At 50.7% G+C, this 25,075-nt stretch overlaps 1 protein-coding gene across 4 annotated transcripts in view; it reads left to right on the plus strand.

Annotated features, from left to right (window-relative positions):
• The window catches only part of FAT3 (FAT atypical cadherin 3), a 362,716-nt gene that overhangs the window by 230,875 nt on the left and 106,766 nt on the right, over nucleotides 1-25,075 (plus strand). For all 4 annotated transcript variants that reach the window (XM_060179643.1, XM_060179646.1, XM_060179644.1 and 1 more), the window contains exon 4: nucleotides 18,175-18,236. In XM_060179643.1, the coding sequence (XP_060035626.1) occupies nucleotides 18,175-18,236 (62 nt within the window). The remainder of the gene's footprint in view (nucleotides 1-18,174; nucleotides 18,237-25,075) is intronic.

The following is a 25,075-nucleotide window of genomic DNA, read 5'->3' on the forward strand; positions in this document are numbered from 1 at the left end:
TGGAGGCGCACTGCAATGGGATGGTGAGCTCTGCCTTTGACTGTCATGTGTGTGACATGTGTGTGCCCGACCTGAGCCTGGAACAGAGTGGTTTCCACACCTGAAGATAGTGGGGACAGGTAGCCCTCCAAAAGGAACATTCTGTTAGCATATGCAAGAGCAGGCTAGTTCTCACTGACAGCACGCCTTCTCCTAGGAGCCATGAGGCTGCAGGAAAGTAGTGGTCAAACAGCAAGACTAGTGGTATTTTGGAAATGCTGGAAGCAGCCTGTCGTTTCCAGAGCATTTTCTGTGGCACAGTGGGTATTTCCTTCTGCATGGAGTCCCCTTTGTGAGCCACCTTTACAGTCAGGCTAAGCCTGGGCATTATTAGATCTCTTCTGCCTTTTTTCAACATCTTTTTTTTTTAATTTTTTAATATTTATTTTCTCTTTTGTTGCCCTTGTTGTTTTTCATTGTTGTGGTGGTTACTATTGTTGTTGTTGATGTCGACATTGTTAGATAGGACAGAGAGAAATGGAGAGAGATGGGGAAGACAGAGAGGGAGAGAGAAAGATAGACACCTGCAGACCTGCTTCACTGCTTGTGAAGCGACTCCCCTGCAGGTGGGGAGCCGGGGGCTCCAACCGGGATCCTTACACCAGTCCTTACGCTTTGCACCACGTGTGCTTAACCCTCTGTGCTACCGCCCAACTTCCTCTTCTGCCTTTTTAAATGAGGCCTATAGCAATTACCATTTTCCTCTTCCTGTTGACTTCAGGGAGGCTGAGAGCCAAAATGGAATGCATGCAATTCTGTTGAGCAGTCCACTTGGTGTTTTTATAGTCTCTCCTATCCTGATACTTTAATTCTCTATGCTTTGCTAGTTCTCTGTATGCACATTTTCCTTAATTTCCTCAAAAATTGTTCATAAAATAAGTTGAGCAAACGTATACTGAGCACTCAGTGTGTGTGCCAGTCTTGGATTTAGGAAAGGTATGAATACTGATGAATAAGATAGACTCTAATGTGAAAGGAATGTAGAATTTAGCTTAAGACACATGCTGGAAGATGTCAAGGATGTCACAGACCAGGGCAATGGGCCTCTGCCGGGGTTGCCAGTGAGAAGTAGGTGAAAGAGGTGGGCAACCTGAGTGAGCCCTGACATGCTGGGACAAAGAACCTATCAAGATGGGACTCTGGAGGACAGTGCACAGCCTGCCACAGCATGTACTATGCCCACAGTTGACCACCTCGCAGGCTTGCCTCCTTTCCAGTGCCTGGGCACGGAGGGCCCTGCAGGGCAGATGCCTCACTTAGAGGCCAGGAGACAGCCAGTGCGCTCTCAGCAGCGACAGGAAGTGGCACCTTGGCACATAGCAGCCAGCACTCTGTTGGATGGGCTATACACGCTTTGTGTTTCTGGGCCTTAAGCCCCTGTGCTCTGAACAAGAGACAGGAAATCAGGCCTGTGCTCCTATTTGAGGGGGGAAACAGGCTATTATTCCAGTGTGAGCTGCATGTGCTAATACTCGGTAGGTGTGCAGAACAGAAAATGTCCAGTGAAGCAGCTGGGTGCTAGTTCTCCTGCTGTGTCTCCATGTGTGAAAACTCCTTTCTCACAGGACCTCTGGACTTCATGGGGAGAGACCTCTACCCTGGGGTAGAATAACCAGAGGGGGCTTCAGTGGATGCCCAGCTGATTGTGTCCAGGAAGGGAAGCATAGCTCAGAGAGCAGGGACACCTGAGGGGCAGAGTGTCTGTCTCCTGGTTGACGGTGGGCCCAACCATGCTGTGCCCCAGCCAGGGAAGAGGTGTGTGTATAGGGGAGTGGAGGTTGTGGCTTCTTTCTCTGTTGCAGACTAAGAGCAGGTGCATCACCTTGTCATGTTTTGCTTTATTTTATGTCCATATTTCACTTGCGATTAATAGCAGGTTACAATATTTTAAAGTTATAGTTCCACACCACACCCATCACCTAAAATTCTGATCGCCACCCTCCCATCTCCCAGGGATAATGCCACAGTCCTCACTAGTCTGAGAAATAGTTTGCTTGCTTCTGTCTTTGTTCATGTGTATCAGTTCTCTAGAATTCACTTGAATGAAACCACCCGGTAGTTGTCTTTCACCTCTTTACTTATTTTTCCTTGTCCATATTTCCACAGGAGACAGGACAGTGTGCAGAGGTGTGTGTGGATGGCAGCGGGGAGCATGACTGCAGTTGCTGGCAGGACGGCATGCAGGGAGGGCTGTGTGGGGAGCTGGGCCGGGGCCGCACCTGGCCACCATCACATCTTAGAAGCTGCTGGCCCGTGTTTGAGGCCTTCCATGCTGGAGACCCCATTCCTCCAGCTTCTGGGGGGAGCCAGCAGCCTCAACTGCATGAGTACCTCCAGGAGCTGGCATGGTAGTTTGGGAGGGCCTCCCCTCTGGAAAGGCATCCTTGCTCCCAGCCAGCTGAGGGTCCTGCCACAGGTCTGAGGCTCCCTCACCCAGTCCTGGCAGCCCACTGAGGTGTCCAGCCTGCTCCCCACAAGCACACTCACTTCTCTCCTTCCTGGGGCACCTAAGCCCAGGATAGACAATGACCAGCTTCAGACTGGTCTCCTGGGACCAGAGCTTAGCAAACAAGCGGAGGCCCCTGCGTCTTGCTAAGACGTGGTCAGATAGGCACACACTTTGCAAGACCCCCCGGGGATTCCCAGGCTCAAGTGTGGGGGAAGAACAGGGACCATCTGGTGCTGTGTCTCTGGGAATGTTCTCTATAGAGATCACTCCTCCCCACCCCCACCCCAGCCCTGCAGCCTACGATCCACCATTTGTCTTTATGGTTCAGCCTCACACACCTGCTGCTGGACAGAGGGCTCTCACCCTGGAGTGTGATAACAACCAGTGGTTCTCACTGACCATAAAGAACACAGGGTCACCAGTCTTTTCACGTCCATGCATGTGTCTGGAGTCACATATCTTAAGAAGCAGGGGTGTCCTACTGCCATCTCAGGGTTCTTCGTCCATCATCTTATGCCATTACAAGTTGGAGGTACATCTGTCTTCCTGAACCCCAGTGTAAGCTAACGGGCAAGCTCTGTGGAGACAGGATCTATGTCCATCTATTCTGAAACCCGCAACGGTGTTGGAGAGCCTCCAGAAGCCTTTTCTAACGCATGGAGCCATTCTGGCTGCAGTAAGAGGCAGGGGTCTGACTCCGGAGAGAGCTAAACAGTCACATGGCATGCTGTCAGTCCTGACTCTGAACTGACAAATAACACCTTCTCCTCCTGGCTGCCAGAGTCCAGCCAGTTAGCACTGCTGCTTCATGAGCTGTGAGTATACTCGCCTTGCTATGTCAGGTTTCTCTAGACTAGTTTGTGTTGCCTCTCAGGTGCAGCCTCTCATGCTCTAGAGCACCCCTCACCTCCCCACATGGGGGATCACTGCAGTGCTTCTCAGCGCCATGCTCCTTGCTTTTCAGACTTGTTCAAAAGTTACAGACTCATTCAGTTTCATTGCGTTGCTTAAGCCTTTCCTGTGCCATACTTGCAGATCAGCTAGAGCCAAAATGACTATGCGTATGACCACAGGCTCCCTCCCTAAAGCACCTGGCTTGCAGGCTTCTGAGTGTGCACGTGTATATCTGCGGGGGGGAGGGGTGTGCAGGGAGAGGAGTTGGGCCAGAGCAGTGGCATGGGGGAGAACTTGAAGGCCACCACAGAGAACTAAGGTAGACAAAGATTGTGGACTAAAGCAAGTGCTGGTATCTCCACAGGGAAGCACCCTTGCTCCCTCCCCAGATGGGCCAGTCCTGGTCCACTGAGAGGGGAGGGCTCCATCCTCACAGCATGTCCTGTGGTGGGCCCAGCCATGTGCTCTGTGTGCTGAGGGCCACACTGTGCTGAGCACAGTCAGGAAAGATGAGTGTGCTGTGCGTGCTTCCTGGGCAGCCACTTTGGTTGGTAGCACTCATCTCTGCACTATGTGCTCACAGCAGGACATAGCAGTGGGTGACCCTGGCCTGCAGGTGCCTGGGTGTGTGGTGAGGGCTGTGAGAGCACAGAGCCACTGCTGTAGGGTCATGGAAAGGGGAGCACTTCCCCAGAGCCTGCCCCACTAGGGAAAGAGAGAGACAGGCTGGGGGTATGGATCCACCTGCCAACACCCATGTCCAGTGGAGAAGAAATTACAGGAACCTTCTGCTCCCCATAATGATCCTGGGTCCATACTCCCAGAGGGAAAAAGATTAGGAGAGCTTTCAAGGGGGGGATGGGATGGTATAGGGAGTTCTGGTGGTGGGAATTGTGTCAAATTATACCCCTCTTACCCTATGATCTTGTCAATATCTCCATTTTATAAATTAAAAAATTAAAAAAAAAATAAAAATAAAGGGGAGCACTTGGACCTTCTGCCAGCAGAGAGGGGGTGGGCAGAAGGATGCAGCCTGTGGAATTCACATCTTCTTTGATGCTGTCCCAGGTGCACTGCACAGCATTTTGTTATTTAACCAGGTAACAAAAGACATTTATCAGCCTCACAGAGCACATAAAGATAAAAGGGAAGGCAATCACTTTCAACTGTGAGGCAGGGCTCAGGGAGCCCTCAGATGGCAGTCACAGGCAGATGACACTCAGTCAGGAGAAGCCAGAACCTGCTCAGCACACGGCACAAAGATGAGCCCTGGAGACCAGCCTGCCCATCTACAGGGGCCTGGACTCCCAGCAACATAGCCCCAGGCAGCTGCCGAAACTCCTTGCCAACTCTGCAGTGTGCACTTTATCCATCCTACAGAGTGTGTGTGCTTCAGAGTCTCCTGCTGGCAACATTAGAGAGGCAAAAAGTAAACAGGCACAAATAAGTTTAATAATGCTCAAGGGCTGGGATTCAAAGCCCCAGTCCCCACCTGCAGTGTGTGTGTGGGAGGTTGGGGGGGGGGCTTCATGAGTGGTGGAGCAGTGCTGCAGGTATCTCTCTTGTCCCTCTTTATCTCACCCTTCCCTTTCAATTTCTGTGTCTATCCAAAAAACAAAGGGAAAAAAGACCGCTGGGAGCAGTGGATTTGTTGTGCAGGCAGCAAACCCCAGCTGTAACCCTGGTGGCAGTTAAAAGAAGGAAAAGGGAAGAGTGATGGTCAGTCTGGGGAGAGCTAGATTCTGCCTCACGGTGTACTCTGAATAGTGGCCCTGTACTTGGCGGGCCCTCCCCTGCTCCAGCACTGTCTCTTAGACTGAGGGCACCAGCATGGTGAGCCTGTCCCTGACCTCATGGGCTAAGGAGAGGCTTCGTTGGGGGCCTTTCACCTGCACACAGCATGGCCTATCTTTACAGCAGCTGCCACCACACAGGGTCTCCTCCAGGAGAGTAGTACCAACAGATCTGGCAAGAGCAGATCTTTAAAAATACTATCCTGCCTCTCTCCAATCTTGTCCACTTTAAAAACCACTAATAATCACAAATAAACTGTAATAAAGAAGTGAAGCACATCCCCATACGAGTTGGAGAGGACAAGGATGGGAGTGGGGTTAATGAGTGAGCAGTTGGAGGTATTTGGGGCAAGAGGCAGGCATTCACTCACAGACCCTCTGGAGCACAGCCTGGTGCCCTCAGAGTTCCCAGGCTCCTAAGCCAGATCCCCAGAGGGAAGAATGTTATGAACCCAGACCTTCTCAGATTCTTGCTCTGAACATAATTTTTGCCTGCTTTCTGTTGACAACTTGTGCTCTGGGGTTCTCCACTCCCATCACACAGAGAACCTAGAATCATTTTACAGGCTTACTCTTCAACAGATTCCATCAAACTTACTTTTGATATAGCACTATATTACGTTTTATTGACTTACATATTTATTTGGGTTGAGAAATAACTGTTTATCCACACTGGTTTCCATAAAACTTTGATTCATTTCGTAGCCAGATATAAATATTGGTCCACAAACCCAAGGGGTTTTCTCAATACTCATACTCATTTTAAGCTTTTTTTTTAATCTTCAGGGCGTGTGTGTGTGTGTGTGTGTGTGTGTACCTATCTTTCTATCTCTACACATAGTCTTTTTAAATTTTATTTATTTATTTATTGGATAGAGAAATTGAGAGGAAGGGGGAGATAGAGAGGAGAGAGACAGAGAGACACCTGCAGCACTACTTCAGCACTTGTGAAACTGTCCCTTGGCAGGTGGGGACTGGGGGCTTGAACCTGGGTCCTTGTGCATTATAACATGTACATACACAGTCTTAGTCACTCACTACATGGGCATTTGATGGTAAAGTATAAATGGTTGCAGGAGAGAGCCAGAGAATATATTGGCTGATGTTGGGAGTGACCAGGAAGCCAGAAGGAGCAGATGGAGAAGGTGGTGAGTGGGGCGGGGGGCAGGTCACAGGTTCAGGTTTTTGTTGTTAAAGTTTCGGAGGCTCCAGATGGCCAGGCTAGCTTCATGGCGGTAGACAGAGACAGAGACTCGGGGACACACGGCTGGGCTGAGAAGCTGCAGTTTAATCTTTATTCACGAACAGGCAAATCACCACACCATGTGCTTCTCCATCATTCTTTCTCCGCGGCTGCTGCTGGGACTCTTAATGTCCTTAGCATAGGGGGCGGGGAGAAAAAGGGGTGCGAAACTAGCAAGGGCCAAACCAATTCTCTCAGAGTTGGGGAGAAGGGGAACAAACCAATATGAAACATACTGACAATTCCCCCTTCTGTTTTTAACTAAATGACCACAGTATCAGGGGTGTGGGGTGAACAGAAACCTATGTCGTACAGGCATTTTCAAAAAAGAAACTGGCACAAACATGGAGAAACATGTAAGCGAGTAACAAGAACCAGTGTGCTGCCAAGGGAAGGCCTGAGGGGGCCATTTTTTGCCTCTGGGCAAAACTTTATCAGCTTAAAAAAAACATTTCCTGCCTCTGGGGGGCATACTTGCCTCGACGGGCATTTTCTAGCATGGGGGGGAGGGTGAGGCCTAGAGTCCAAAGGCATGGCTGCAGTCAGTGTTTGAGAAACCCAGCAGCATAAGGGAAGCTGCTAGTTTTGTGCAAAGTGTCCGAGGTGTACCAGTGAGTCCGATAGAAGTCCAAAGCAGATGTCCACCGAAGAATTGCCAAGGGGTGAATTGTTGTATGTCTGTCTCGATGGGGAATGTCAGCCATCGGAATTCTGCTTTTCTGTAGAGAACTTGACAGCTGCAATTCACTTACTTATGAAACAAAACTTGTAGCAGGTTAGAAGTTTACCACAATTGATAACTCTATCACAATTGGAAGTCTCTTCCAGCATGATTCTAAGGTTATTTAAAGTTTAAACAATAAAATGTGGAAAGGCAAAAAAAAAGAAATAGAAAGAAAAAGGCCTCAGGCATGAGAATTATTAGCATAACCATAGCGCAATCTAACGTTTCTAATTGAGAAGGAATTTGAGAGTTTTACATATCAACAACGTCTTTTTAACCTTTTGTTACACCCATTCAAGATGGAGACACACCCTAGGTGTGTGCAGGTTTTTTTTTTTTAAGACCAACTTAGTTAAAATATATTGATTGTTAACTAATTTTTACCTCAGACTTTAAATGTAAGTTAATTTTATCTTTATGAGAATTACATTGAAAACCTTTTTCATTTAACTTTGCCTGGTAAGAATTTAGCCTTAAAGTTACATTTTTAACCTTAAAGTTACTATTTACCAAACTTTAAACACACACATAAACATGGTCATTAATACACAAGGAGAGAAACCTTTGTTACGAAGACATGTCATTTAAAACACGAATTCAGATCTGTACTGTCTTAGCTTTTCGGGGAGTGTGTTGTCCAGTGGTGGCCTCTTGGGCAACTTCACTTCTAGGAATTGCAGGTTGCGATCTCTGGACGAATCTCTGCATACTCCAGCTTGTCTGCCTTCAGACCCAAGCTAGAGATCTCGGCCAGGGGGCCCAGTTTCAGCAGGGAGCCCGCGGTCTCTGGGTGGCCCGGGATCTGCCCAGACTTCATAGCAGGAGGGTGGGCGGGCCAGCCGTGTAGAAGGCGCAGGCCAAGGTGCCCCGGGGTGGCGGCCATGATAGGCTGCCGCAGCCCTGCCCCATGGCCCTGCCATGTCTGCTGCCCTGCTCCCAGCGGCCGAGCAGCGTGGAGGGAGCCGGCGCCCAATGCCCCATGCCACACGGCGGAAAGCCGGCTCATGCGGGCTGGTGTTGGGCTCCTGCGAGCTGGCATTGGGCAGAAACCACAGAGTGGTCCAGAGATAAATGTTCCAGAAACAGCAAAACAGTCTCGTGAAGAAAGGGCAGAGGCCTTTGGAGATCTCTTCACAAGCAGAAGAGAAGGCCATAGTGCATAGGTAGCCAAATTGTCTTCACTTATCTGAGAGATGCGCAGGTCAGGTCCACATGGGCGCCATTTGTTGTTAAAGTTTCGGGGGCTCCAGCAGGCTGGGCTAGCGTCACGGTGGTAGACAGAGACAGACTGGGGGACACACGGCTGGGCTGGGAAGCTGTATATCTTTATTCACAAGCGGGCAAATCACCACACCATGTGCTTCCCCATGTCTCTCCCTCTGCTGGTGCTGCTGGGACTCTTGACATCTTAGCATAGGGGGCAGGGAGAAAAAGGGGCGCAAAAATAGCAAGGGCCAAACCAATTCTCAGAGTTGGGGAGAAGGGGAACAAACCAACATGAAACATAGCAACAGGTTTTCAGAGCCTGCGGCCGGTGCACAGCTACATACAGAATGCCAGTGGCTAGGCTGCGGTGCTGCCACGCTCCTAGGGAGTGCTCTTGGTGTGTGCGGTGAGGCCCGCTCCCTGGTTCCACAAGCTCCCAGGGATGCTTTTGGCATGTGTGCTGAGGCCCTGCTCCCTGGCTCCCGGCCTGGGCTACAGCTGTGTGTGGGGGCATGCAGGCAGGGCCGGTGTTCCCTTGAGGTGCTGTCTGCTTTCTTCTGGAGGCCATGGTGGCGGGGCCTCTCGACAGCAGGCCTAGCTACACTCACCTACTGGGAGCCATCAGCCAGTTCACAGGGGAGTTCTTTGATTCTCTAGAAACTGGATATGTAGATGCTGTAGGAAGATGTGGAGAAAGAGGGTTCACAGATGATCAATGAATCATCTCAATGTTCATGAAATCAGCACTGCCAGGTGGAGCTCACAGGGAACAGCTGAGAAAGGCAAGGAGCCTTTGAGCACTGTCTACCCAGCCCATGCATTTGTCTGTAAAGAGGAGAGAGAGCTTTGCTAGAGCACGGCCAACCTCTAGCCTAAGGTGGAGCCAGGGATCGAACCTGCATACTCTGGATTCTTACATGTCACCTTATATGTGCAAGTCCTGTGCCCTAGCAGGCTGAGCTATCAACTTCTTGGTTTGTCTGCTGATATACCAGCACTGACCAGGGTCTTCTCTTGGTATGCTTCATCCCTTGTAAATGACTTAGCCAAGGAAATCCTCAAACACACTGCCTGCACTGAGTGTGTGTGTGACATTCCCACCATATACACATGCACACTCACACGCACAGACACACATACACATGCACCCTCAGACACACACACTCACAGACATACACATGCACACTCAAACATACAGAGAGACTAACACACATCCACACTCACACACACATGCACACTCACATAGGCTCACACACACACACAGGAACACACACAGGCACACTCACACAAGCACACTCACACAGACAGACACACACAAGCACACTCACACAGACACACACAGGCTCACACACACTCACACAGGAACACACACAGGCACACTCACACATACACACACACAAGCACACTCACACAGATACACACACCCTTCAGCCTCTTCCAGGTGAATTGGAGTCCCACCCCTCATTCTAGTAACAGAACAAGGTCTGACCACAGTGGTTCAGGTTCCCCGGGAACATGCCTGTGTTGTGGAGGCCTGCCAAGGTGAGCTATGGCGATATAGCGGTGTCCTCCCAGCAAGCACACCTCAGGGTCCTGGGACTGGGGCCTGACTGGGTCTCATGACACACAATTCCTCAGCTCCACAGCCCAGAATCACCTATAGCTTAGTGGGAGCTGGACTGTTTAAATGTGATAACATCTGCAGAAGGAATGGCTTGAATTTCCAAAGAGGAGGGGCATTTTATAACCGGTCACAGCTGTGGCAGGAAGCAAGTCAGGTCAGCGTGAACAGGAGCTCTGCCTGCTAGCCGGGGCCCATGCAGGATGAGAAGGACCCAGAAGCCTCCAGCCCCCACTCACCACTCATCCTCAGAAGCCCTTGCAGAACTTCCCCTTGCTATAAAAACACGTTAGGAGTCCTGGCTCCACCCTGAGTCCTGGTCTGCCCCCCCCCCCCACACACACACACCCCTCCTGGGCACCTCCTAGTTCTACCTACTCTCCCAACAATCCCTGCCCAGCTCAGGGCCACAGCTGGTGGTGCTCAGCAGTCTCTTGAGGAGCCTGCTTTCCTCCCCCTGTACAAGGAGCTGAGTTCCAGGGCTTCCCTGCTCTGTTCCCCACCCCCCCCCTCTCCATAGCAATGCCTGTGGCAAGTAATCACCCAGCAGCCCCTTGTTGCACACTACTGTGGGTAGCAGACCGCTGAGAACATGCGTCTTGTCATTAGGGGACTCTGGTCAAGCTCGGAGGTCAGCGATGAGTGCGAGCGTGTCCTGCCAGTGCACAGAGTGTGGGTGTCTTCCTTCATGGGGATGGGGCCAGAGAGTGGGTATTCTCCTCTGTGGGGATGGGGCCAGAGGTGTCTGTCTGCAAGTGTGTCCTGCCAGTGCACAGAGAGTGGGTGTTCTCCTCCGTGGGGATGGGGCTAGGGGTGTCTGTCTGCAAGTGTGTCCTGCCAGTGCACAGAGAGTGGGTGTTCTCCTCCGTGGGGATGGGGCCAGGGGTGTCTGTCTGCAAGTGTGTCCTGCCAGTGCACAGAGTGTGGGTGTCTTCCTTCATGGGGATGGGGCCAGGGAGTGGGTGTTCTCCTCCATGGGGATGGGGCTAGGGGTGTCTGTCTGCAAGTGTGTCCTGCCAGTGCACAGAGAGTGGGTATTCTCCTCCATGGGGATGGGGCCAGAGGTGTCTGTCTGCAAGTGTGTCCTGCCAGTGCACAGAGAGTGGGTGTTCTCCTCCGTGGGGATGGGGCTAGGAGTGTCTGTCTGCAAGTTTGTCCTGCCAGTGCACAGAGAGTGGGTGTTCTCCTCCATGGGGATGGGGCTAGGGGTGTCTGTCTGCAAGTGTGTCCTGCCAGTGCACAGAGAGTGGGTGTTCTCCTCCATGGGGATGGGGCCAGAGGTGTCTGTCTGCAAGTGTGTCCTGCCAGTGCACAGAGAGTGGGTGTTCTCCTCCGTGGGGATGGGGCCAGAGGTGTCTGTCTGCAAGTGTGTCCTGCCAGTGCACAGAGAGTGGGTGTTCTCCTCCATGGGGATGGGGCCAGAGGTGTCTGTCTGCAAGTGTGTCCTGCCAGTGCACAGAGAGTGGGTGTTCTCCTCCGTGGGGATGGGGCTAGGGGTGTCTGTCTGCAAGTGTGTCCTGCCAGTGCACAGAGAGTGGGTGTTCTCCTCCGTGGGGATGGGGCTAGGGGTGTCTGTCTGCAAGTGTGTCCTGCCAGTGCACAGAGAGTGGGTGTTCTTCTCCGTGGGGATGGGGCCAGGGGTGTCTGTCTGCAAGTGTGTCCTGCCAGTGCACAGAGAGTGGGTGTTCTTCTCCATGGAGATGGGGCCATGGTGTCTGGGGTAGTCAGCTGCTGACACAGATGCCCCACCTGAACGGCACTTGGTATTCTAGAAGCTGGGTCAGGCTGAACATAGAGCTCACTCGCCCTGCTCTCTGCTATAACCACTCCTGAAGGAGCAGATGTCACCACTCTCACTCCTCATTTTACTCTTCCAAAGTTTCTGCCGGTGAAGTAGAAAGGTCTCCCTTCAGGTTGAGTGGGTAGTGGGCGCCTCTCAGCATCACAGAGGAGAGAGCGGTAGCCTGCCTTGCTGCAGATGAGGTCAGGGCAGAGATGCCAGGAAGGGGGCCCAAGTGGGGCTGTGGTCAGAGAAGAGCCCTCTGAGGGCCCAGGTCTGATGTGCAGCCAGGGGGGACAGGGCTCCCTGCATAGGAAGGGGCTGGAGCAGTCACCTAGTGATGCCCAGGGATCACCCTGTGTTCGGAGTCACCTGCTCCTCCTCACCCCTGGCTGCACCCGGGGAAGGAGCTCATCCTGGGCAGCACTGTGATGGGTCTGGATCGCCCACTAAGCCTCGGGCGGCACGCCGCACGTGCCGCTACTCGTGCAGACACCGAGTTTCACAGAGTGCTGGCAGAGATGCCATTTCCCTGTCACTTGGTGCTGTATTTCTGGCTGACTGGGTTTTAAATGGAGACCTGTTTAGATGTGTAGCCACCCGCTACTACCCAAGAGCCCCCCCCAAAGGGAGTGCACGCTGTTGAGATGGAGAAGGGGAACTTCACAGCACAGCTTCCATGGAGAGAAAGGAGTCATCAGACAGCCCTGTGGTCACAGACCCTAGACCGGGGCACTCCAGGCCAGCCTGGGTGGCCAGGGCAGAGGGGCTTGCAGTGGGTGCAGGTCCAGGCTCAAGCCCTCTTACTTCCCCCACTCAGTGTCCTTCTCAGTGTGTGCCCCCCTCCCCTGAGCACTCACTCCATCAAGGAAAAACAGCCTGAGCTGACAGCACCCAGCTGGGATCCAGATGGGGGAGGTGTCACAGCTGGCACTCAGCGGGGCAGCACCCACCCAGCAAGGGCTGTTCTGTCAGTGAAGAGGGGCCTTGCAGAGCCAGGGCACCCCCACCCCAGTGCCACTCCCACAGGAGTCTGCTTTGTGCTCCTTCAGGACTCTCAGGCTTCCCTGCCAGCTCCCCTTGTCCCTCATTTCCTGAACAAGCAGTCTGGAAGAGTGTTTCTGTGAGGTGTGGCTGCTGCCCCTCAGCGCCTGTCTGGTGGAGTTGTGAGGGAAGGAGCCTGGACAGCCCTGGGGCTCACTCTTCCTCAGCCAGCTGTGGCTGAGCTGAGGGCCTGGGAATCGAGTCTGCAGGCCTGGGGCCCCTTCTTGCTGCCCCCCTCCAAACACACACACACTATTTTAATCTGGGGGGAGATGAAACTGGGCTGACAGGTTAGCAGTCCCTATTTACATGTGACAGGATTTAGTTAAACAAAAAGTAAAGGCAAAAGAGTAATAATAATACGTGCTGGAGTCAAGAAAAACTCATTAGCATTGGCAATCTGCCACTTCCCCCCATTAACCTCAATTAACTGCAGAGACTGCAGACTCTGACATACGATACAAAAAAACACGACTCTGTGAACTCAGAACATTTTATGTTAAAGTCCAAAATAATAATTATCACAGCACATAATTCCATTTAAAATTTATATGGGGGGAGTCGGGCGGTAGGGCAGCAGGTTAATCGCATATGGCGCAAAGCATGAGGACCGGCGTGAGGATCTTGGTCCGAGCCCCTGGCTGGCTCCCCACCTGCAGGGGAGTCACTTCACAGGCGGTGAAGCAGGTCTGCAGGTGTCTATCTTTCTCTCCCCCCTCTGTCTTCCCCTCCTCTCTCCATTTCTCTCTGTCTTGTCCAACAACAATGACATCAACAACAATAATAACTACAACAACAATAAAAACAAGGGCCACAAAAAGGAAATAAATAAATATTATTAAATAAATAAAAGAAAAAAATTATTTGAGAGCTTTCCCCAAAGACATGAAAGCTTTTACAAGCCATAACATAAATGCTGAGGTCCCTTCCTGAGAATGGGGGTGCATGCACTACCCCACACACGTTCAGTGGCATCCTGCCTCCATCCAGCCCGCTAATAGCTGCCTACTGCCATCCGTCTGCCAGGCAGGGTGCTGCAGAGGAAGGTGCAAATGCCAACTCTGGCCTACAGGGCCACCTCCAAGGAACATTAGGTGAACAGAGATGCAGCTGCCCCAGAGACCCCTGTCTGCAGAAGGAAGCAGACAGGCAGACAGAATACTAAGCGGAAACACAGAAGTGGAATCAAGCTACAAAGAGAAACAAAGTGTGGTGCATGTTCCCTACAGAATAGCAGAGAGCACAGCTGCTTCTCTGAGTTTGTACCCCAAGTCCACCCATTAGTCCCAAGGGATTCAGTGCTCCAGGTAAAACTATTGTATGTTAGACCTAATGAGGAGAAGGTGACTTGTTCTCCTCTTCCCCTTAAACCATTGCTGTCTCACAGAAAACAGGAGGTAACAAGAGGCTTTGTAACAGGACTTTGTAACAAGAGTTACAAGGACTTACACAAAATTGCTGTTGTACAGGTTTTCCTCTTTTTTGTCAAAGAAATTTAGATTTTACTGAGCAGTTTCCAGCAGTCAAATGCAGACCTAAAGTATTTCAGGAAGCACACATTGGCTACCTTCAAATAAACACATAAGGTAATGCTACTATTAACAAAGTGTTGCCAAACTGAAGACCTGCTTGGCCAGACTGTAATGAACAGCACATAGGATATTTGCAATTAGAGTGTCAAAATGCTGGTTGTTAAAATCAAAGTGCTTTGCAAATGGTTTGTCTTGAGTACATTAACTATCCCCCTCCAAGACCTCCCCACCCTATTAATTTAGCCAGGTAGAATAAAGTAGTGCCAAGCAGACAGGGAGCCAGCAAATTATCAAGAGAGCTGGGATGAGAAATAATGAGGTTTTACATTGCATTTGTATTTAGGACAAAGGGAGAGGACTGAATTATGTGAAAATTAACTGGAAAATGTGTGAGATTTATAAAAAAAAAAAAAAAGTGTTGTCAGCCATCTGATAGCATTCAGAGTCCTCTATTACACGTGATCATTTCTCCAGGATTCTACATTGGACATCAAAGAATGACTTCTTCCCAAGACCAGGTATAAAAGACACACAAAGATGCTCTTGAAGGATCACACCTGCAAAGCACGTGTTTTATGACTTTCACATCCTCTGACTAAGCTGTACGTCACCTTCCTCCTGGCTCCGTCTGTCACATGAAAACAGGTGTAGAGACTGGTCACTTATTCTCATGGTGCAGGTCAGCCCCCCCCCCCAACCCCTGCCCAATGGCAGCAGGTGAGAGTTTCATAGTGTTTGTTGACAGAGGCAGAAGGAAGCTTCAGCTTTGCCTCCTGTGGCCAGTTTAAATACAATAGGTCTTCTTTTGCATACAGTTAGAAGTAGCATCCTAGTGCCTTTAGGCTTTTGGTACCAGTAGAACTAGGTGTACTGCTTTTCACAGGTGCTGTTTCTGTTGTAGACAAAGGGCCTGCCAAGGGCCAGGCACCACCATGCTGAGCCCAGAGCCTCTGGGCTACACTGATGTCCCTGTCAGAGATGGGAAGACTGGGGTCCTTCCTCTGCTCAGGCCTGAGAACTGGAAGCTGGCCCTGTCTGTGACACCAGTGGATGGAGTGCAGACACAGTCCAGCAAGGGGAATGCTTAGGGGAATGAGCAACCATGATAGAGATGGGCACCTACTGGGACTCAGCAGGTAGGCACCTAGTTCTGACCAAGGGGGTCATCCCCAGCGTGAGAAGACACCCTGTGAAAGCTGGGTGAAGCCAAGTACTACAGTCTTTTCAGCAAACACTCATGGAAAGGCCAGTTAGGTGTACAGTGGAACATGGATTTGTGGGAATGTGGCTTACCCCCGAGGGGTACAGACAGATATGGGTGGGTCGTGAGGTCTGCGCCCCCAGTGAAGCTTCACTGTCAAGCCAAGAGAGCCGTTTGTCCTTCCTACAGCCTCCCTTGGCTGTTTCTGGAGCGTGGTGTCCCCTCACTCTGCTCTGTGTAAACCAAAACTAGGGGCCTGAGCTCCTAGGCCAAGCTAGGTACAGTTCTGCCTGCATTTCACATGCCTTTCCAGCACTGGGGGTGCGCTGCTCCCTTCCTGCCTTTCCAGAGGCAACTTTCTGGAAGACAGTGTCAGGAGACTGCAGAATCAGGAAAAGAAGGGTGTACAATTGACCTTCACATTGTCAGTCAACATTATTATAAAAGCTGAAAAGGCAGAGTGGTGACATCAATAAGCTAAGCAGCCTTGAAGGTTCGCCTTCTCGCTGCCTCTTAAAACTCACTTTTTAAATTTTTTTTTATTTAAGAAAGGAAACGTTAACAAAACCAAAGGTTAGGAGGGGTACAACTCCACACAATGTCCACCACCCGATCTCCGTATCCCATCCCCTCCCCTGATAGCTTTCCTATTCTTTATCCCTCTGGGAGTATGGACCCAGGGTCGTTGTGGGTGGCAGAAGGTGGAAGGTCTGGCTTCTGTAATTGCTTCCCCGCTGAACATGGGCGTTGACTGGTGGATCCATACTCCCAGTCTGCCTCTCTCTTTATTTAGTAGGGTGGGTCTCTGGGGAAGCGGAGCTCCAGAACACATTGGTGGGGTTTTCAGTCCAGGGAAGCCTGGTCGGCATCCTGATGGCATCTGGAACCTGGTGGCTGAAAAGAGAGTTAACATACAAAGCCAAACAAGTTGTTGAAGAATCATGGACCCAAAGGTTGGAATAGTGGAGATGAAGTGTTGGGTGGTACTCACTGCAGACTCTAGTGTGCTTTTCTGCTTTCAGGTATATATTTTGCCCTAGTTTATGGGTACGTGTGAACATATGCTCTGTCTCACGGAACCTGGTCTATATCTAGGTTTTGGGACTTTGTTAGAAAGTGAACCACCTGGGATGGAATTAGAGAATACTATGAAAGGAAAGGTCTCACCCGAGTAATGAAGCTGAAGGGTTGTCATTCCACACCTGAAGTCTCTGGACACAGTCTGAGGTGAAGCATGTTGAGGTGGCACTCATTGCGTTGATTAGGTTGCGATCGGTGGTGCAATATTATTTTATATGACTTGGGAGAAGCATGCGGGAAAGTGGGCCCCACCCTAAGGTTCCAGGACTGGGGAAAATATAGGCTCTATAGTGGAAATGTGAGGTTCCTGCTGTCTTAGGGTTCAAGAAGACAATGGATAGTTATTGTTATCATCACATTATTTGGTAATAAGGTTAACTTTGAAAAGTCCCTTTGTTAGGGACTGTATAATACCCAGTCTCTTGTATGTAGCTGTACCACCGGTTGCTTCTGATCTGTCTGGTCTAGGCTTTTGTGAGAGTCCACATATCAAAGACTCAGCCTATGTATTAAAAAGACTCGTCTGTGTTTTAAAAAGTTTGAGACATACAATCAATTTTCCCCATCTCATATTAATTAGTGATTTATATGACTACACTTTAATAGGAGTGTACATAAACACCAATGCCACCACCAAAAGACTGTGTCCAATCCCCGCCACTCCCACCCCCTGGCACCCCGGGAAGCCGAATGTCCACCCTCCCCCTCACCACAGGGTTTTTACTTTGGTACCCTACTCTTAAAACTCATTTTTAATCTGTTTATTTATTTGATAGTGACAGACAGAAGTTGATAGGAAGGGGGAGGGAAAGAGGAAAAGAGACATCTGCAGACCTGCTTCAGCACTCGTGAAGCTTCTCCCTGCAGGTGGGGAGCAGGGACTTTACAGGTCCGTGTGCATAATGTGTGCACTTTGCTAAGTGTGCCACCACCCAGGCTCCTCATTGCCTTTCTTTGTACTTACACTCAAAAGAATGATTCATTCATGAGAAGTACCATTCTAAGGGAAGAGAGTTCCTGTGTGAAGCTTACTTTGTATAAAGATTTAAGCACATAAAACAGTGGAAAATTGCAGTGTGACACCTTTGGTATATTAGTTATTGAATTTGAAATAATTATGCAAATAAGTAGTTACTATAGAAATACTTTCCTTAGTCAAATATAACAAAAAAAATGCTTAGCCATAAAAAGTCAAATAAGAAATTACTGTTTCATAGCCTGAATCTAATCAACATCACCAACATGTTAATTGTTCAAGAACTCTAAAAATTTTAATGAAGTTCCTACTGTTGAATTTCAGTCATCATTGAAAGTCCTCATAATTAGAAAAACAATGATTCTTTTGTCAGTTTTTGCACCCTTAAAGTGATTACAGCACTTTGTCTTTTGCAGAAAGAACTGAAACTACTTGGCAGGTGTTCGTGTAAATCTTGATTTAAGAACAGTTCTGAGACACTCTGATTGTCCTCTGGGCCAGAGATTCTCACAGCTCCCATAACTGGTCTTGCTCCCCACCCCCAGCAGGCTTCTTGACCTATTTAAAAGTCAAATCTTCTATTTTTACACAGGTATGATTACGACCACGTCAAGGAAACTGGATCGAGAACAGCAGGCAGAACATTTTCTGGAGGTAAGCACAGAGAAGGAGCACCACTGCCCACCACTGCCTGGTCTCCCTTCCACAGGAGCTAGCTCGGGCCACTCGCAGGCAGGGCTGTGCTCTGGGAAGGGATTACCCCTGGGCTGGTGCTTTGGAAGCTGGAGGTTCCTGCTGTGGTCAGCTGCCTCAGTGGGAGCAGGGCAGGCCCCTACAAATAGCCAGGTGTCTCAGGACCCTTCACCAGCCAACTGAGAAGGGCCCTGTGGCCTCTATGGGCCTCTGATATATCAGAAAGTGAGGAGGGCCTCAGGGAGAGTGCAGGTTGTGGGCATAGAAGAGCCCTTCCTGCTGTGTTCCTCCTTCAGTTCTGGGGAGAGCAGAGCAGGTGACTACGGGATGATTCACTGTTCCTGAGATCATGAAATTGCCTCCTGTCATCCACTAAGACAGTTTCACTAACAGCATAAGCAACAAGAGCACGTTTTCTAAGAGGAAAGCTGTAAGACCCAAGGTGGGAGTCAGGAGTGAAGGACCTCTGGGGGCTTTCCCTGGCCTCATAAGCAGCACCTCCCCTGGGAGTTTCGTTTAGCATCCCCACAGCCTGGCGTCCGGATGCACAGGTGTGAGGGCACTATAGTGTGTGTGTGGTCCAGGAAGGTGTTGGCGTGTGCCTGCCAAGCCTTCCTGACAGTCCCGACAGCTCAAGACCCTGGGCCATGCTCTAGAGTTGACTCATGCATACACACACACACACACACACACACACACACACACACACACACTCTCTCTCTCTAGGCCTTGGCATTTCTCCTTTACATCACCCACACACATACATACACCCCGTCATGGTTTACAGAATGGAACCTGTGAGGGGCCCCAGAGCTGCCCTGCTACGGTTTCCCTGAAGCCATGGGCCTCAGTTTCTCCTGTGAAATGTGGCACACAAGTGCTACTCCATATACCCAGAGGCTTGCTACTAGATTCAAGCCTGCTATTATATGTAAAAGTATTTTTAAAGTCTTCAGGCACTGCACATAATAAGGGTTATTATTATTATTACCATACAGCACTATGATAATCCTTTAAAACATTGCTATCATCTCATAAAGATGAAAGGCTCTAGGCTGCCAAAAAATAATTATTGTAATTCTTTTTTTTCTGAGTCACAAGAAATGGCTGCAGTGCCCAGTGGTCCCCAGTGAGACCGTCTGCTGCATGAAAGCCCATGCCACCCCAGGCCTTGCAGGGCCCTGGCCTCCCTGTGGCCAGAGGTGGCTCAAAGCCAGGGCCATCTGCTTCCTGTCCCTGGGAAGGCAGTTTCCTCAAGGGTGGAGTGAGGCCAGGAGCTGCAGGAGCTTCAGTCTTTGAACTCATGCTCCCCAAGCATCTTTATGGGCCTCCCTCCTCTGCTGACAAAGCTCAGGCTGGGCACTCATCTTCCCTTGTGTCTTCATCCCCAGCACAGGCTGTGGGGACTGTGTGAAGCTTGTGCTTAGCAGCCTGGAGGGTGCACTGTGAAGCACTGTGACCACCGTGGCCTTGGCACTCACCATAACTGCCATAGTGCCCAAGCCTGCACAGTCTATGCCAGGCAAGGGCCCATGTCAGTACATGTCCAGGTATGGGGACACAACGGGGACACTCAGCACCATGAGGACAGGAACAGAAGTGCAGGGTCGCTCTCCATGTGGGTGCCAGCACGCCCAGGCCATTCCCAGCAGGGAACCCCCAGGCCACCTGAAAGTGGGGGGGGGGGCATCAGCCTCTCTCAGCAGGTGACATCTGGTGACATGAAGCCAAGTTCCTGGCCAAAAGACAGAACCGAGGTGTTGTAATTTAACTTAAAAAGGGGTTTGGGATAGGGGGCTGCTGCGGTGCGTAAAAGGATTCACAGTGGGAGCTGGGAACTGGTTTAAACAAAATAAATACTTTTCATCAAGGGTTAAGAGTACGCTAGGTTCATTGAGTCTGAATGGGGTTATCAAAAGTCTAGTCCCATAAGTTAAACAATTATCAGCTCTGGTAAAGGTTGCTCATAGTAGAGGGGTCTAAATGTTTATCAGCTAGCAGAGTCACAGGTGTTCAGTTCCCAGGAGAAGTAGCCATGGCGGAAGGATGCCTGGAGCACCTCAGTCGAGATGCTTTTGATCAGGAGAAGCAGCAGCAGCCAAAGAGCCAGCGTGTGACTTCCAGCTCGCTGTACTTTTTAAGTCTATACATCAGCACAGACTGGATCTTCCCACAGTCCACCATATGCCTGCACAGACTACTGTATACTCTGTTGCCATAGCTGATGTCAGCACTGTGTCAGGACTTCCAACCATGGTTGCAGGTATACTGCGTCACCACACCAAGGCAGTGTAACAAAGGGAACAAAGGTGGAGGAGGGGAAAGATGACAGCCGGCAGTGGAAGAGGCAGAAAGGCTAGCCACCCACCACTCAGGGACAGGGGCCCTTAGAGGCCCAGGTGAGGTGTGGAGGTGCCTACAAGACTCTTGGGAGATCCCTTCCTGATACCAGCAAGCAAGCTGCTTATGGGCTATTTGGAAGTCTCAGATGGAGAAGGGGCTCCCAGCCACCACAGTAGCTCTCCCTCCTGCCTGTTGCTCTGTAAACTCCTGCTGGGGTTAGAAAGACATTTGGGTCTCGTCCCCACTCCTGTCCCCTCTGCCCCTGGGTCCTCATTGTCTCACTCTCTCTGGCTCTCACTCTAAATCATACTATTTTAGGCTACATTGTTGTGATTATATGAGCTGCTGTGGCATTGTGAATGACATTCATCTCTCTCAGTATATTTCTGAGTGGACTTGGAAAGAACATTGCTTTAACTCAGCCCTGCAGAAGTGGGTAAAGTCAGCATTACAAGAGCAGCAGAGCCCCTGGGGCAGGTGTAAGAGCTGTTGTGTTGTGTGAGCCGTGAGTGTGGATGCAGGCACTTGGCCTCCTGCAGGCCCTTCTGCAGTTCACACCCTCCTGCTGTGTTTCTGTCCTCTTCCTTCTTCCTGAACCACTTGTCTGGAGGCCAGGCTGGCAGGCACAGTGCGCTCAGCTATGGGGAGGACGCCAGTTACTTGCTCCTTGTCTTCCCTCTATGGTGGCAGGCACCTGGTTCTCAGCCAGACACTGCTGAGGGACCGCCTGTGCATGGAGCTGTACAGTAGGCACTTGATATATGCAGTCCGCAGAGGAGGCTGCCTTCATCACAACTCAGGGACTTACTAAAGACCAAGACAGAAAGAACTGGGGAAAAAACAGTACCAGGGGCAGGGAAGTAATGGCAGCTGTGCAGAAGACTTCCATGCCTGATAGTTTCAAGGTCCCAGGTTCAATTCCAGATGCTACCTTAATGGCAGAAGTGGAAAAAAGCAAACAGAAATCCACAGGTACACACCTGCTTGTTTGGTGAGTTCTAGGTGCCGAGTGCTGCTGGCTTAGGAAGTCTGATATGTGGAAATGTTGGCCTGGTGTTCTCCTAACATCAAACCCTGCCCATGGACCTGCAGCTGCCCATCCTGTACCACTCACTCACTGGCAGCCCACTGGTCTTCTGCAGGTGCCACGGTTCTGAACGCAATTGGAAGCCCATCCAGCAGAGGTGTGGAAAGGGGAGAGAACAGCCTTACTTCCTGGCTGACGGCCACATTGTGTCACTGTCAGAGCTGGCAGCTGTGAAGTAAGAAAGTGTGTGGGTTCCTTCAGTCTAGTCACCTGTGTGGACCTCCTGCCTGCTCGGGGGAGCTCCTCATAGCCACATGAGACTGGCCTGTCAGATGTGAGGAGGTGTGTGGGAGGCATGGCTGTTAGGGCCAGGTGGCCATGCTTTCCTCACCCTCCCCTCCTCTGTGAAGTCAGATAACAGTGCCACTCATGGCAAGAACTGGAGTGCAGGGGCAGGAGGAGACAGCACTGCCACTGTCCCTCAGTGCTTGGGATGGGGACTGCCAGCTCCTGCCTGGTTCCCTCCTCCTCAGAGCTAAGAGGTGGCATCAGGGTGAATGATGGCCAGTCTCACTGCAGGCATGACTCTGGAGGTACGGGGGGCGGGGGTGGTCCTTGGACATAGCCTCCTTCATCTGTTTTGTTGAGTTCTGAAGTCCTCCAAACTATCTGTCTGTGGAATGGGCTTTCTCCACTGCCTCCTGGGGAACCCAGGCACCCTGCCCCTTCCTCAGAACACTGCCAGTTCCCTCCCTCTTCTGCTCTTGTCTGGGCTGCTAGACCTCTTACAGTAGTTTTTCTTACAAGATACACCCACTGAAATCATCTGTAGTCCTGGTTTAATTATATGTGAATCTTTATCTTGCTGAGGAAATATTATTTTGCCTCCCTTTTGATTTCAAGTGCTTTTCTGTTCAGGAGTGGATGGTTCTGAAAAAGCTTCCCAAGGAACAGAGAGAGAATAGTATTTGCAAATCAGACAAAATGACAAGACCCAGGAAGCAGTGTGAAGAGAGCAGATGAGAAATTCTATGGTGTGTGTGTGTGTGTGTGTGTGTGTGTGTGTGTGTGTGTGTGTGTAGCTTGAACTGTTCCAGAGCCACTCCTGGTATAGGGAAGTTGCATGGCCTCAGACTGGGGGGTGGCCAGACCCTGTATCCAGTGCCCCACGCAGCAAGCCTGCCTGTTCTCCTTCCTGTCTGAGAGTCCCATGCTGTCCCACAGCTTCGTGTCTTACGGGTAGCAGTACTGCTCTTGGGGTAGGTTTTCTGGTGTCCCCTCTTGCCTTGGGATCAAGCTGGTTCTGCTGTGAGTGTGTAAGAGGAGTTCCTAAATCTCACCTACCTGCCTGAAGTCCAGCGCCCTCCAGAGGTTATATGTGTAATTCAGGAGGAAGATGATAGACTTCATGCAGTACCTGCTGTCATCCCTGGCATGCCATGTATGTCTTAATGTTGCTGATAAAAATTAAGTTAGACCTGTGGCTAAGCTCATTGCTAATATGGACTGTACTGTTATGTAGTTGAGATCAAATTTACTTTCAGCATAAAACTTTCCAGCAAAACAGAATTATTTTAAAACATGCAGAATTATCACTTGAGGAGCTTCAGGCAGCTGACACCACAGAGCAGTGTCCCTGGCCAAGCAGGGCAGGACATCAGCCCTTCCATGTGGACATGGGGCCAAGGCTAACCAGCCTTCTGTCAGTGTCCCTTCACACAAGCTTGCAGACCCATTCCACAGAGTCATACATGCTAGCACAGAGCACTACCTAGGAGCCACCTGCTGGTGATGGGTAACTCACAGCCCAGAGCAGAGACTTGGGCAGATACATCTCACGGCCTTTGGCACAGTGCTGTGTGCTCTGCTGGTGACGGACTGGCTTGGAGAGGAGGGAGGGACTCAGCACAACAGAGGCCTGGTCAGTCTGCTGCAGGCCACATGTGCCTGGAGCCCACACCCGTAAGATAAAGAGGAGCTGAGTGCCTTCAGCACCTTCCACGTCACCCCCATTCCCGCCTGCAGCCGCAAGCAGGGATTTCTAAGAGGAAGAAGCCTTTGCCAAGAAAATGTCACCTCTGTGTTCAGATGCCATGCTCACACAACCTCAAAAGTGGATTCCAGTGTGGGGGAGCGTCCACATGCTGTCCTTTTGAGGGTAAAGTCTATGAATCCGAGTCTGTTGTGAGACCATAGACCTGGCTGCTCTGGCTCCCCTGGCTCGAGTTACACTCAGTAGGCTGTGGTGGATTGAGTCAGTGTGGAAGGTCTGCCTCCCCTTCCCTCTATCCATCTCTCTTCCCCTTCCCTCCCCTCCCTTCCATTGATTGTGGCTGCAACTGTGGTCATTTCTTACTGGGGAGGAACTCCAGCTCACTGGGTCTAGGCCAGACAGTCCCAAGGACATAAGCATGTAACTGTAGATGTCTGACAAGCACAGGCCCCAAGCCACAGGAGGAGGCATACGTCCTGGAGCCTTCCTGTTGGTAAAAGAAGTGTCCCTGATTGTCACCTCTGCCACGCAGCCTCATGGAGCTGTCCCCTATCCACCAGCTTGGGACATATGTGCAGGACTCTGGGCTTCAGCTGTTCGACAGATGGCTCCACCTCCAAAGACCAGGTGCAGTGTATGAGGCCAAGGTCAGGGCCCTGGCCAGGTGACAGTGCCCTGCACCCCACCCACACTGCACGGGGCTGCCCTGGCAGTAGGAGATGAGACCAAGCACTGGGAAGGACTCTGCAGGCACCCCTCCCATCAGAGACTGCAGGCAGGTCTTAAGGAGAAAGCTGCCCGGGACAGCCCCAGCTGAAGTGGACCACGAACCCTAGCTCAGAGTCCACCTGAGCAGCAGCCTCCCCTGTCTGCCTGCTCCTGAGCTCACACGCCTGTTCATCACGTGGAGCTCTCAGCCAGAGCTGCAGCTTGCCCTCACTCTGCGTGGCCAGAGCACCTAACTCAACAGCGTCTGCTAACAGCCATTTCCTCTAGTGTCCAGAGCTTTCCTTATGACCCCAGTGAGCTAGCATGTAAGTAATGTAAGGATTGTGAATTCTTTATGCACACCTACAGGCATATTGGTTCTCACACACATATCCGGGGACTAGTCCTTCTCTCTTTCTGTCTAGCTTTGTTTTGGGAAGTAGTTTTCTTCCCATTGTTAATATTTACACTTCTGAATTTCAGTCTGGACTGTTTAAGTTCTTCTGGCACTCAAATGCTTTCCTTTTCTTTCTTTCCTTCTTGTTTTCTTCAGAAAATTGAAGGCCAGTTAATAGGAACAATAGTACTGATTCTGAAAATGACTGTTTGCAGGATCAAGCGGTAATGCCCCCGGTTGAGCACATGGATTACCGTGCACAAGGGCCTTGGTTCAAGCCCCCGCTCCCCACCTGCATGGGGAAAGCTTTACACGCCATGAAGCAGGTCTGC

This window comes from Erinaceus europaeus, chromosome 20 (assembly GCF_950295315.1).
Source record: "Erinaceus europaeus chromosome 20, mEriEur2.1, whole genome shotgun sequence".
NCBI classification, from domain to species: domain Eukaryota; kingdom Metazoa; phylum Chordata; class Mammalia; order Eulipotyphla; family Erinaceidae; genus Erinaceus; species Erinaceus europaeus.